This window comes from Limulus polyphemus, unplaced genomic scaffold (assembly GCF_000517525.1).
Source record: "Limulus polyphemus unplaced genomic scaffold, Limulus_polyphemus-2.1.2 Scaffold20, whole genome shotgun sequence".
Taxonomy (NCBI): Eukaryota; Metazoa; Arthropoda; class Merostomata; order Xiphosura; family Limulidae; genus Limulus; species Limulus polyphemus.
The window spans coordinates 343,674-356,479 of record NW_013665630.1 but is presented as its reverse complement, the minus strand read 5'-3'; the positions used below and the strand labels follow the sequence as shown (position 1 = coordinate 356,479).

The 12,806-nt window shown below is 34.6% G+C and overlaps 1 protein-coding gene across 2 annotated transcripts in view; it reads left to right on the top strand.

Annotated features, from left to right (window-relative positions):
- LOC106457930 (synaptotagmin-15-like) overlaps window positions 1-12,806 on the top strand; it is a 55,118-nt gene that overhangs the window by 36,926 nt on the left and 5,386 nt on the right. For both annotated transcript variants that reach the window (XM_022384242.1, XM_022384247.1), the window contains exons 4-7: window positions 3,806-3,930; window positions 7,884-8,017; window positions 8,666-8,827; window positions 11,541-11,658. In XM_022384242.1, the coding sequence (XP_022239950.1) occupies window positions 3,806-3,930; window positions 7,884-8,017; window positions 8,666-8,827; window positions 11,541-11,658 (539 nt within the window). The remainder of the gene's footprint in view (window positions 1-3,805; window positions 3,931-7,883; window positions 8,018-8,665; window positions 8,828-11,540; window positions 11,659-12,806) is intronic.

Below are 12,806 nucleotides of genomic sequence, written 5' to 3'. Positions count from 1 at the left end.
GTTTTCAGAACCTAAATAAAACAAATTTGATATATATATATATTTTTTATTTATTAATTTGGAATCATATTTATAACCTGTTTATGTTTTCCCTTAAGAATAAACGTGTTTCAAAGAAACTTCGTTGTGATTCAAAATAAGCCCCCCCCCCCCAGTGGCACGCTAGAAACTGGGTTTCGATACTCATGGTGGGTAGAGTACAGAGAGCCCATTGTGTAGCTTTGTGCATAACTTTAAACAACAACAACTAATTCTAATTTAACTAAATATCTTGTGTATAATACTTTGTAATTTTCACCAGTTTTTTAATTTACGCTTTTTCCTACTTGATGACAAAAATCAACTAAATGAGTCTTACTAGTAGTAAAAGTTTGTTGTTAAGCGCAAAGTTACATAATGGGCTATCTGTGCTGTGCCCACAACAGGTATCGAAACACGGTTTTTAGTGTTATAAGTCTTTAGATTTATCAGTGAGCCATTGAAAGCAGTGTTAAAACAGAGAGAATGATATAGATCTATAGTACTTTCAGGACTTATTTCAGGATCACTAGTTGATGTTGCAGGATTTTTAGCACAGCGCTAGGAATTCAAAACTCTTGAGTGAAAACACGGATTGAAACTAGTAAAAAGCATTGTAATTCGACTCTCTATTAAATTTGATAAACACGTTTTTCAAATCAGTGAATTTTTAGTTAGATATTCTATCAAATTATTGCATATTTGTTGATTAATTATGAATGATTTCTTTTTGTTGGAAAATCAAAAGTAAAGCTAACTCTCGAATATATAATTAACGTTGAGCTGACAAAAACGTTTTAACATTTTGTTGTGTTTAACTGCAGAAGGGCGCTGAACACAAGTAAACTTTTCTAAAAAGTGCTGGAAAAAACCCGGCTCTTTAGATTATTTCCTGCCTCCAGGTGGTGCTTGGCTGGAATTTAGATAATATGCTTTGAATTAAAAAAATACTGATTAGCTATAAGAATACTTCAAAAGCCAATTTTCTTAAACCTTTAAAACATATATTAATATAGATCTAAACGTGACGTTATTGAATGAGGGGTTAGGCCATAACATGTAATACCAGTGCACTATGAAATCGCATGTTGAGTTCTACGTACAATACCAAAACTTAACATGAAAATACAAAGTACACGTTACTTATATTTTAATTCCCGTTGACATTTCTATTTGTAACTGAAGCATGTAAATTAATATTACTTAGTAATCTGTAGGAACAAATGAATATATATATATATATATATTTCATTTGAAATATCTTTCTCTCCACCAACCTATTCTTTGTCTATTAAGGTTTTATAATTGAGCGATTTAAAGCTTGACATCGAAGGTGGCGCAACGGTCTTTTGATTTATGCCACCTATTCACCCAATAGAATAAGCAAGCATTGAGTAAAAAAAAAGAAGAGGAAATTAACGGGTTTTGTTTTTAACAGAAGCAGCAGGTGGTATGGTCTATATCAGTATTTAAACTGGTTAAATGTACGATTATATTAAAATCAGTTTATGGGCTCATTCCTTATTTAGCTCCTGATGATGGATGCAATTGTAATCACTTTCTGGCCTACTGTAGTGGTTTCATAAATGTCTGTGTGTCACATCATATACAGTAGTAGCACGTGGAGAAAGAAGAGTGAATGCTAGTACAGCTGTAAGCGTGCTCTCTACATTCATATAGTGACTCATGCACAAGTCCTTAATACAACACTGTATAGCATGTGCTTCTTTTTATTTTATTCTTAGACAAATATACGAAACGCCAATGAGCAGAGTAATGTAGCTGATATTTTTGTTTTGTCTTTTTATTGGGGGGGGGGGGTGAAGGAAACTATTTCCTCTAAAGGGCATGAGCGTCTGGTTTGGTATGTTATAGAAACAAAATTACTGGTGCGGTAATTACAAGTTTGTTTGTTTGTATTTAAGCACCAAGCTACACAATGGGCTATCTGTGCTCTGCCAACCACGGGTATCGAAACACTGATTCTAGCGTTGTAAGTCAGCTGTGCTACTGTGGGGGGCAGGTAATTACAAGACGAAGACTAATATTTTTCAAATTAAGTATCAAAAATATATTTCTGCGAGTAAAGGAAAAAATCCTCGCTTTTCAACGTCTTTTAAATGGTTAGGCCCCCTGTTCTTTTAGAGATTACGAAGTAATATCAAATACTATTTTAAATCACTTGTAGAGAAATACTTGGATTAAATGTATGAAATAATAATTTGTATATACTTATTGATGTAATGTGACAGTAATATAACGACAGTTGTTTTACTATATAGATTCTGGCTTTATTTAATCATGAAAATGTGCTTTCAACTCTTTCTTTCTCCAAAAAAAAACAAACAGATATTTGTAATTACCTCCTATTTTTGTAGGGTTTTCAGTGTAGATATTTGTAATTACCTCCTATTTTTGTAGGGTTTTCAGTGTATATATTTGTAATTACCCCCTATCTTTGTAGGGTTTTCAGTGTAGATATTTGTAATTACCTCCTACTATTTTTGTAGGGTTTTCAGTGTAGATATTTGTAATTACCTCCTATTTTTGTAGAGTTTTCAGTGTACATATTTGTAATTACCCCTATTTTTGTAGGGTTTTCAGTGTAGATATTTGTAATTACCTCCTATTTTTGTAGGGTTTTCAGTGTAGATATTTGTAATTACCCCCTATCTTTGTAAGGTTTTCAGTGTAGATATTTGTAATTACCTCCTATTTTTATAGAGTTTTCAGTGTAGATATTTGTAATTACTTCCTATTTTTGTAGGGTTTTCAGTATATATATATTTGTAATTACCCCCTATTTTCACCTAATGTAAGCCTAGTGCTCAAATACCTTGAATGAGTCATTATTTTTTGTTTGTTTGTTTTCTTTAGAGCATTATTTTATGAATATTATATATATCATGAAAGTTTGACAACTTCCTGATTTTTTTATAATACTGTTTGATAAAAGTCTGCGCCACGTGCTTCTAGGGATAGTTTACTGTGACACTGTTTTTTGTGTGTGTGTTTTTCATAAAGCTAAATGTGGAGCGGATCATTATCGGAAGCTTGTAGTTTTTGTCAAAGGAAAAATCTAATTAACAAGATGACTTATGTATGCAATCCTTTAGTTAGAAAGGTTAACGTATTTTCCGTGTCTATTTATTTGTTTGTTGTTAAGCACAAAGCCACACAACGGGCTATCTGTGCTGTGCTCATCACAAGTATCGAAACCCGGTTTTTAGCGCTATAAGCCTTGAGAATTACCGCTAATCCACTTTGGCGGGGGACTATTTTCTTTTCAATGCAGTAAGTGTTTAAAAAAACGGAGTTAGTCAGTAGCTCCGAAAAATTTGTACTTAAATATCCATATCACTAACCACTAAATGTAAAAGTAGATTTATTATTCACCTTAAATCCGTGCTCATAAATTTTCATTATCTTTTGTATCCAATCAAACCACTCCGATTAAACATTAACGCTCATGTCTCTTTGTTAATCTTAATTCAACGCTCTTCGTATATATTATGTCGATTTAAGCTTTGCATGTTTAAAGATATCAATAATACGAAAATCAAAATACAGTTTCTGTATTAGGACTAAGATTAGGCTTCCTAAAAAAGTAATCAGTTTTCTTTATAACAAAACATGCACTGTTTACTTTTCTAACAACGTGAGTTTTCGTTCATTTCAGTTTGTGTGTTTTTTCATCAAATAACAGAAGCCATACCACATAGAAACAAGATACATAAAAAGTTTTAACCTTGGGTTTGATCATAAACAATTCTTTCATTTATTACAGAAATTCAGAGGACGACGAACCTATGGAACCTCCGTTCCCTAATGGTCGAATCTGGTTCTCTTTACTCTATCATGAAGAAGAACAGGAATTGGAAGTGAACCTCGTTAAGGCCAAGTACTTGCCTGGTAAGTTTACCAATTTACTAACCAGAAGGCACAATAGACCATTTTACTAAACTAGACTGTAGTGGAATTAATGTTTTTTATTCACCAAATAATATATTTAGTCTTTCTTTGTAGTACCAATATGAAGTAGTACCGATTATCTACCTAATAGATTGAGTGTGACGTTCATTAAAATAAAAAAAATTAGCTGTGAAGTATGGTTTAGCATAAAACAGAGCGAAATCTATAATATTATATACGGCATTACTAAAAATAACAAATAAAGACCAGGGATAAAATGTGATCCACTTGTGTTTTTAAGCTTAACTCTTTGCATACCCAGTTGGGACAAACACTTATCTACGTGCAAAATCATCAGTAAGCCAAAAGTCCCTTCCATGTTACCCCCCCCCCTAAATTTCAGCCTCCTCAATGGACTCCTCTTAATTAAATGTTGGGTGAAAAGTGAGAGATTTCCTTGTTGGCCACTCAGGCTTTTCAGCCAGGTACCTACAATCTCTCAACTTGGTGCACATTTAAACCATTCATTTATCTGGTATAATTAATCGATTTTTCAGCAACTGTCTAAATTTTTCTTCTTTTTAAAAAAATGGAATATTTACTTTGGATGTTGTTATTATTTTAGCTACTCGATGGGCTATATGTGCTCTGTCCACCGTGGGGAACCGAACCCCAGATTTTAGTGTTGCAAGTCTGTCAATTTAATGCTGACCCACTTATGGACTATCCAGATAAATCAGAATTTACTTTGTCCAACGTTTCGCCTTTATAGCTTCTTCAATATTCATACAAAACAGTTTTGTTTAAACCCTGAAGAAGACTTAAAGGCGAAACGTTAGTTTGTTTGTTATTAAGCACAAAGCTGCACAATGGGCTATCTGTGCTCTGCCCACCACGGGTATCGAGACCCGGATTCTAGCGTTGTAAGTCCGCAGACATACCGCTGTGCCACTGGGGGAGGGGGCTTTTTCTTCGTAAAAAGAAATAATGAAGTTCATTCAATCCATATATATCTCAATAAAATGTGTCAGTAAAAAATATCAGATATATACTTTTGTTTGTTCATTTATTAATCTTTTTTTCGAAAAATCCAAGGTCGAAAACTAGGAACAGGTGTAAACTTTCTCACGTGAGTTTTCACAGAAATACCATTGGTAATGAATTGGATATGATACAATATGTGATGGTATTTTCGATGAAAGTTCTTGTTGCATTGCTGAAAAAGGTCTTTGTTCTGAAATGTGAAAATCTGGAAACTAATTGAAACCTAAGGTCATTTTGTGAGTGGACAACTTTATCATCTCTCCAACAGATACCTTAGAGGTTATACCTCTTTTAATTACTCTAATTTCTTGGTAGTTAGATGTTCGGAAACCTCTTAGAAACTTAACTTAATTCTGAAATTATATCTTCTTTGTTTTTATTCAAACGGGATGACAGAATACGCTGAATTTCGTGCAAAGCTACACGAGGGATTTCTGCGCTAGCTGTTCCTAATTTAGCAGTGACAGATTAGAGGAAAGGCAGCTAGTCATCACTCCCCACCGCCAACTCTTGGGCTGCTTTTTCATCAACAAATGATAGGATTGATCGTCACATTATAACGCCTCCAAAGATGAAAGGGCCAGAATGTTTGGTGGGTCGGGTATTTGAACTCGCGACCCTCAGATTTCGAGTCAAGCGCCCTAACCACCTGGCCATGCCGGACCTACGCTGAGGATCGGCGGGAAAAGGATACTAATATGCATTAATTTACTTTTTTTGTTTCCTCAAACAAAATGTTTTGCCCCCCAATGACCCCTAAAATCCGGTTTTCGATACCCGTGGTGGACGCAGCACAGATAGCTCAATGTGTAGCTAGCTTTGTGCTTAACAACAAACAAAGAAATCGTTATGTTTCCACAACAAAAAAAAATTATTTCATTACTTTACAACACAGTTAGCATTATTGGTTGTGTCTTGCAGACTAATTGTCTAAACCTGTAGCCTCGAGGTTGATTATTAATATAATGGCTGTTGCTTATACTAGAATAAAAAAATATGCACACTGCTAATTAGAGTTCAAAAGCATAGATCAGTGTTTCCCAACGTGAGTGGTGCCGCCCTCTAGTGAACGTTCTTCAAATTCAAGAGGGTGGTAAACTTTGAGGGAGCGGCAGGAGGGACTGACAGAAAAGTTTTGAGGGTTTCAAAGTCATATTTCTTAAAAGTATACCATAAGAAATAGGAGATTTTCTTTCAACATGTTTGAGCAAAAGTCACTGTGGCAAGCAACGTCCATTCGCTGAGTATATCTCTTTTGGCGCCACTTTCTGTACTTATATTAAAAATTTATTTGAAGGGGACATTAGCGTTCACTGTTTGCTGAAGGAGGCGCTGCAGCGAAAAAAGTTGGGAAACACTGGCACTGGTTAAAGATTAACTTAACAGCTTTGGGACAAACTAACAAACAGTCAGCATTTTCTAAGTTACAGTTAACTTTTAAAAACTTTCACCAATAACAGCAAATTATTATAAAAAAACTTAAAACTATTTTCCAAGTACCACGAGTTGTTTTTTTGACTGTTAGTTTTGTCTGTGATTAAAACTCTTGTCTGATTCTAAGTATACTTCGCGATTTAATATCTTCCCAGATGCATGTCTTTCAAAATTATTTGGTTAGGGCGCTCGATTCGCAATCTGTGGGTCGCGGGTTCGAATCCCCGTCACACCAAACATGCTTGCCCTTTCAGCCGTGGGGGCTTTATAGTGTGACGGTCAATCCCACTATTCGTTGGTAAAAGAGTAGCCCAAGAGTTGGCGGTGGGTGGTGATGACTAGCTGCCTTCCATCTAGTCCTACACTGCTAAATTAGGGACGGCTAGCGCAGATAGCCCTCGTGTAGCTTTGCACGAAATTCATAACAAACCAAACCAATTAAAATTATTATTAGAATAAGTACTTAACTTAGCATTAGTATGTCAGTTTTAATAGCGCAATTTTTCACATGAAATCAAAACAAAAATGCTTCAAATATGATGATCATGAATAAATATGTTTTAATAATAATAAATAATAGTTTCACAGTTATAACTATCTCCAATGTATGATATGGTCCCATTAAAAATGTCTAGAAGTAACTGAATGTTAAACACATTGCATCATTCCAAGGGAATTTTGCCTTTCCTTAGTAAAAACATGTAACAATATGTTGGTTGTTGTTAAGCATAAAGTTACGCTGTGGGTTATCTGTGCTCTACTCACAGCAAGTATCGAAATTCGAATTCTAGTGTTATAAACCCTCAGACTTACCAATTAATGAGCCATCGGGAGGGGAGATCTTTTATTGAGGAATGGAAAAAAAATCGGAATTAGTTTAGCTATTCCATTGAACAATTATGAATAACTAATCGTGACAGGATAGCCAAATATTATTTAAATACCTAAAGTATCTTAGGTTATTGATGATGAGTAAAGGACTTTCCATCAATTCCTGCAAACGTTGCACCGTTGTTTGTCAATTTGCAAATGAGAGTGCAGATAATTTAACAGAATTTCCACATTTCTAAAAAAAAATTATTAGTTTTTTTTTGTGTTACAGACCAAGAGCTTCTTCCTTTCTTTTTCCTCGAATTTAACTTAAAAATAAAATTGATATTTTCACTATAAGACGAGGACCCTAAAATATAAAAAAAAATTAAAAGAGAACATATGAATATTGAACAGAGTTTGAGAAATGAAATAAAATTATAATTGAAGTCTAACTTGTTGCTTTATTTTAATAACTCCCCCTCCCAGCGGCTCATTGGTAAACTTGAAAGCTTATAACACTAAAAACCAGGTTTCGATATCCGTGGTGGGCACAGAATAGATAGCTCCATTGTGTAACTGTGTGCTTAACAACAAACAAACAAAAACTTCTAAAAAATCATTTAAATATGTTACTATAATGTTTGTGTTAATGAATTTATTAGGTAGGGGCTTGAGCCAGACACCGAGGGATCCTTTTGTTAAGCTTTTTTTGCTACCTGATGAAGAGAATTTTCAACAGTCCAAAGTCCGAAGACGGACTCTGAGTCCAAAGTTCCATGAAGCCTTCAAATTCCCGGTATAAAAAAAAAGAAATTTAAGTTCCTCCAGATAATACACATACAAATTGTCACTGGTGTTTACATTAGTCGTGTACATTTGTTTTGGTCTGATTTATAGTCTATACTTGCCACAGCACCAAAATTCAATTTCTTTTATTATTGATCCACTGCTTTCTAATAAAACTAATATTTTCATTTTAACCTCGTCCTTTTCAAGACCATAAATTACTTTTAGGCTTAAATATCTGACTTTTTATTCACGTTTTACCTCCAAGCGCTTTGTATCAGAATGGATTTGCCAACTCCATGGTAGGAGGTAGAGATTTCATGTGGTTTTAATTAGTTCTATATTGGAGATTACGGACTTTGTGTGTCATGTAGAATGTATGTTAATATTTAATTGTATAATTGATTTATTTTATTCTATTACCTGTTTTTATATAGAAATCTCAAATTCAGTAAAATAACGTGTTTAAACATCTTTACGATTTAAGTAGCGACCACAGGATAGAAAATGACCAGAAATTTGGTATAAGATGATAACAAGAAATGAACAGATAGAAGTATACAGACGCTATATCTTTAAAATGTTTTCTACGCGTTGTTATGTTGTTTATGTACGTGAAGTAGTCACGACACTCGGTAAAAGGTTTACTTTGTTACAGATAAAGAAGGAACAAGTTTCTGAAAAGACTTTACGCCTATCCGTCTATGACGTCGATAAGAGAAAAGTTCGGCATTCTTTAGGTCACGTGCACGTTCCATTAGGAAAGCTTGACCTCCAAAGTAACGAAATTATTTGGAGAGATCTAGATCATTCTTTTCAGGTAAGCATTAGGATGGAAATAATTTAATTTTGTCATTATCATTTCTACCTCGAGGTGTTGCTCACGTTATAAGTTCATAGACATGCAACAATTCATTTATCAATGAATATATGATATTCTTTGTACTAAAGTGTTGTGAATACTTCAGTCTACATATAAATACTTCACAAAATATGTACAGTTGTCGAGTGGGGTACTCGACAAATAATATTGTTTTGTTTTTTTTAATTTCGTGCAAAGCTACACGAGGGTTACCTGCGCTAGCCGTCCCAAATTTAGCAGTGTAAGACTAGAGGGAAGGCAGCTAGTCATCACCACCCACCGCCAACTCTTGGGCTACTCTTTTACCAACGAATAGTAGGATTGACAGTAACATTATAACGCCCCCACGGGTGAAAGAGCGAGCATGTTTGGTGGGATGGATATTCGAACCCGCGACCCGCAGATTGCGAGTCAAGCTCCCTAACCATCTAGCCATGCCGGGCCACTAATAATATTAAAGATATCTGTGTGTGCGTTTGTGTACTTCAGTAACTAGTTTTATAAGTGCTTTAATCTTTTTCTTCTTCTTTCATATCAATCAGGATCACAAAGAGAAATAAGTGGATGGAAATAGCTTTTACTGAACCATTCTTAATTCTTCGCCAAAAATACATTCATATTCACGTTTAGATTTTTCGAATGTTTTGCAAGAAATTTTAAAAACTTGAAGAAACTATGTATAATTGGGCTCCGAAAAGTTAACAACATTGTTATCCGGCAAAAATATTGTATTGCTATGCTTTACTTTGTTTAAATGTTTATAAGATTTGTTACCTAACCAATAAAGCATCAAGTCGTGTAATTCGATTTCATTGTTTAATCATTAATTATCTTGGCAATAAAGTTAAAGAAAAAAATGACATTTACTCTCCAGGTAATAATAAAAAGTTTTTATTTTAACCAACGTCTCGTCATTGCGGCTTCATTAGGGCTAGCAGTACAAGAAGTACAGAGGTTGAGTCAGTGTTTAACCACCTGTACTTATTGATACACAGGTTGAGTCAGTGTTTACCCACCTGTACTTATTGATACACAGGTTGAGGCAGTGTTTAACCACCTGTACTTATTGATACACAGGTTGCGTCAGTGTTTAACCACCTGTACTTATTGATACACAGGTTGAGTCAGTGTTTAACCACCTGTACTTATTGATACACAGGTTGAGTCAGTGTTTAACCACCTGTACTTATTGATACAAAAGTTGAGTCAATGTTTAACCACCTGTATTTATTGATACATAGGTTGATTCAATGTTTAACCACCTGTACTTATTAACGCAAGAGCTGTATCATTGTTTAACCACCTGTACTTATTGATACACAGATTGAGTCAGTGTTTAATCACCTGTACTTATTGATACAAAAGTTGATTCAATGTTTAACCACCTGTACTTATTGATACAAAAGTTGAATCAGTGTTTAAACACCTGTACTTATTGATACACAGGTTGAGTCAGTATTTAAACGCCTGTACTTATTGATACATAGGTTGAATCAGTGTTTAAACACCTGTACTTATTGATACACAGGTTGCGTCAGTGTTTAACCACCTGTACTTATTGATACACAGGTTGAGTCAGTGTTTAACCACCTGTACTTATTGATACAAAAGTTGATTCAATGTTTAACTACCTGTACTTATTGATACAAAAGTTGATTCAATGTTTAACCACCTGTACTTATTGATACAAAAGTTGATTCAATGTTTAACCACCTGTACTTATTGATACAAAGGTTGAGTCAATGTTTAACCATCTGTACTTATTGATACACAGGTTGAGTCAGTAGTTAAACGCCTGTACTTATTAATAAACAGGTTGAGTCAGTATTTAACCACCTGTACTTATTGATACAAAAGTTGATTCAATGTTTAACCACCTGTACTTATTGATACAAAGGTTGAGTCAATGTTTAACCATCTGTACTTATTGATACACAGGTTGAGTCAGTAGTTAAACGCCTGTACTTATTAATAAACAGGTTGAGTCAGTATTTAACCACCTGTACTTATTAATACACAAGTTGAGTCAGTGTTTAACCACCTGTACTTATCGATATAAAGGTTGGGTTAATGTTTAACCACTTGCACCTATTAATAAAAAGACTGGGTAAGTGTTTAAACACCTCTACTTATTGATACAGCGGTTGAGCTAGTGTTTAAACACCTGCACCTATTAATAAAGAGATTGCGTCAGTGTTTAACACATTCACATATATATGCCACAATAATAACACCTCAATCTGTTCACACAGAGGCTGTACCACTTAATAAACACCTGTATTTGTTGGCCTTGTCACTGTATGAGTGTCTGGTTGTATAAAACCAGAAGTTGCACGTTCATGACGCCATTTTTTTCCCTTAATTTTATTACCAAAATGTCCATTACGAACTACAAATAATGAAAAACAACAAAATATCGCTTTAATTATCATTCGAACTTTAATTGTACCTTATCCACGAAAATCCTTAACGCTACTCAATAAATCGCATTTCGCTTATTTTTGTGACAAAGTTCACATTATCTTAAAATTGGGAAAACTTATTTAAATGCAAGATTCCTACTGCATATCGTAATTGTCTTTTAACGATTATATTCTAGCTTGAAGTCTGTAGAAATACTGGTTGGTTATTGTAATGTATAATTGCTTTTTTTTTCTTTTGTAAAATACAGAACTCCAATTCGCTGGGTGAGATCCAAGTTAACTTGTCCTGTAGTCCTTTGAACAGTAGGATCAAAGTAGGACTTGAAAGAATTCGAAACATCAGTGGAATCGAGAGCGGAGAGGCTGGTAATATACAAACTCTTAAAGTATTTAGCAAACACAGAACGTGTTCCTATAACGATTTCTACAAAAATAAAATCGCAATCACGTAAAACAAACTATGTTATAAAAAGAAAGTTGGAGAAATCACGGGCCATCCTAAAGAAAATGTTTGTTTGTTCTTGCTAAGCTACACGAGGGCTATCTGCGCTAGCCGTCCCTATCCACCCACCGCCAACTCTTGGGCTACTCTTTTACCAACGACTAGTGGGATTGACCGTCACATTATAACGCCCCCACGGCTGGAAGGGCGAGCATGTTTGGTGTGACGGGGAATCGAACACGCGACCCTCGGATTACGAATCGGGCGCCCTAACCACCTGGCCATGCCGGGCTAAAGAAAATGAAAGACTAGTTTTCTTTTTTTTTCATGTGGCGAAAACTCTATTAGAATGTAGTATATTTGGAAAGTAAAATTTGTTAAAAGATAAATTGGGCACAATTAGTTCCACTCCTAACGGAGCATCTTTATCACGTAAACGAGTCAAAAATATGGACATTTGTTTTGTTTGTTTGTTGTTGTTGTTGTTTTTTGGAGGGGGGATTTATTGGGGAGCCTATTTTCAATTATTTTTGTTCCATATCAGTTATGATTATTTTAAAATGGCAAACAGTGTAACTATATACCTTATAATTAACTTGGATATTAAACTTTAAAATATCAAAATAATTCACTATAATCTCTTTTTTTTTATCGTGGAAAATAAAACCTTTCCATAACGACACTTACATTAGATTCTAAAATTAATGATGTCAGAAAAACACGTAGGTTCAAGAAGTATTGATACAATATGATAAAAAAAACCCATAACTCGAGCGCTTTCGAAAGGTGGACCTTTCTTCTTCAGAGGCAAAGGTGGTCTAATCGAATGAATGATATATATAAAGGGGAGTTGAATGACGTCATGAAGGTCATCTGGTCTTTCAAGAAATGTTTAATATATGTTTCCATGCAGCGTTGTAAGTGTGCCTCATTTCCGGTACAATGTGGCCGGCGAGGAGAGCGTTATGTAAAAAGGTGTTAGGGATATTTTTCTTTAGAAATGTTTAATATATGTTTCCATGTGGCGTTGTAAGTGTGCCTCATTTCCGGTACAATGTGGCTGGCGAGGAGA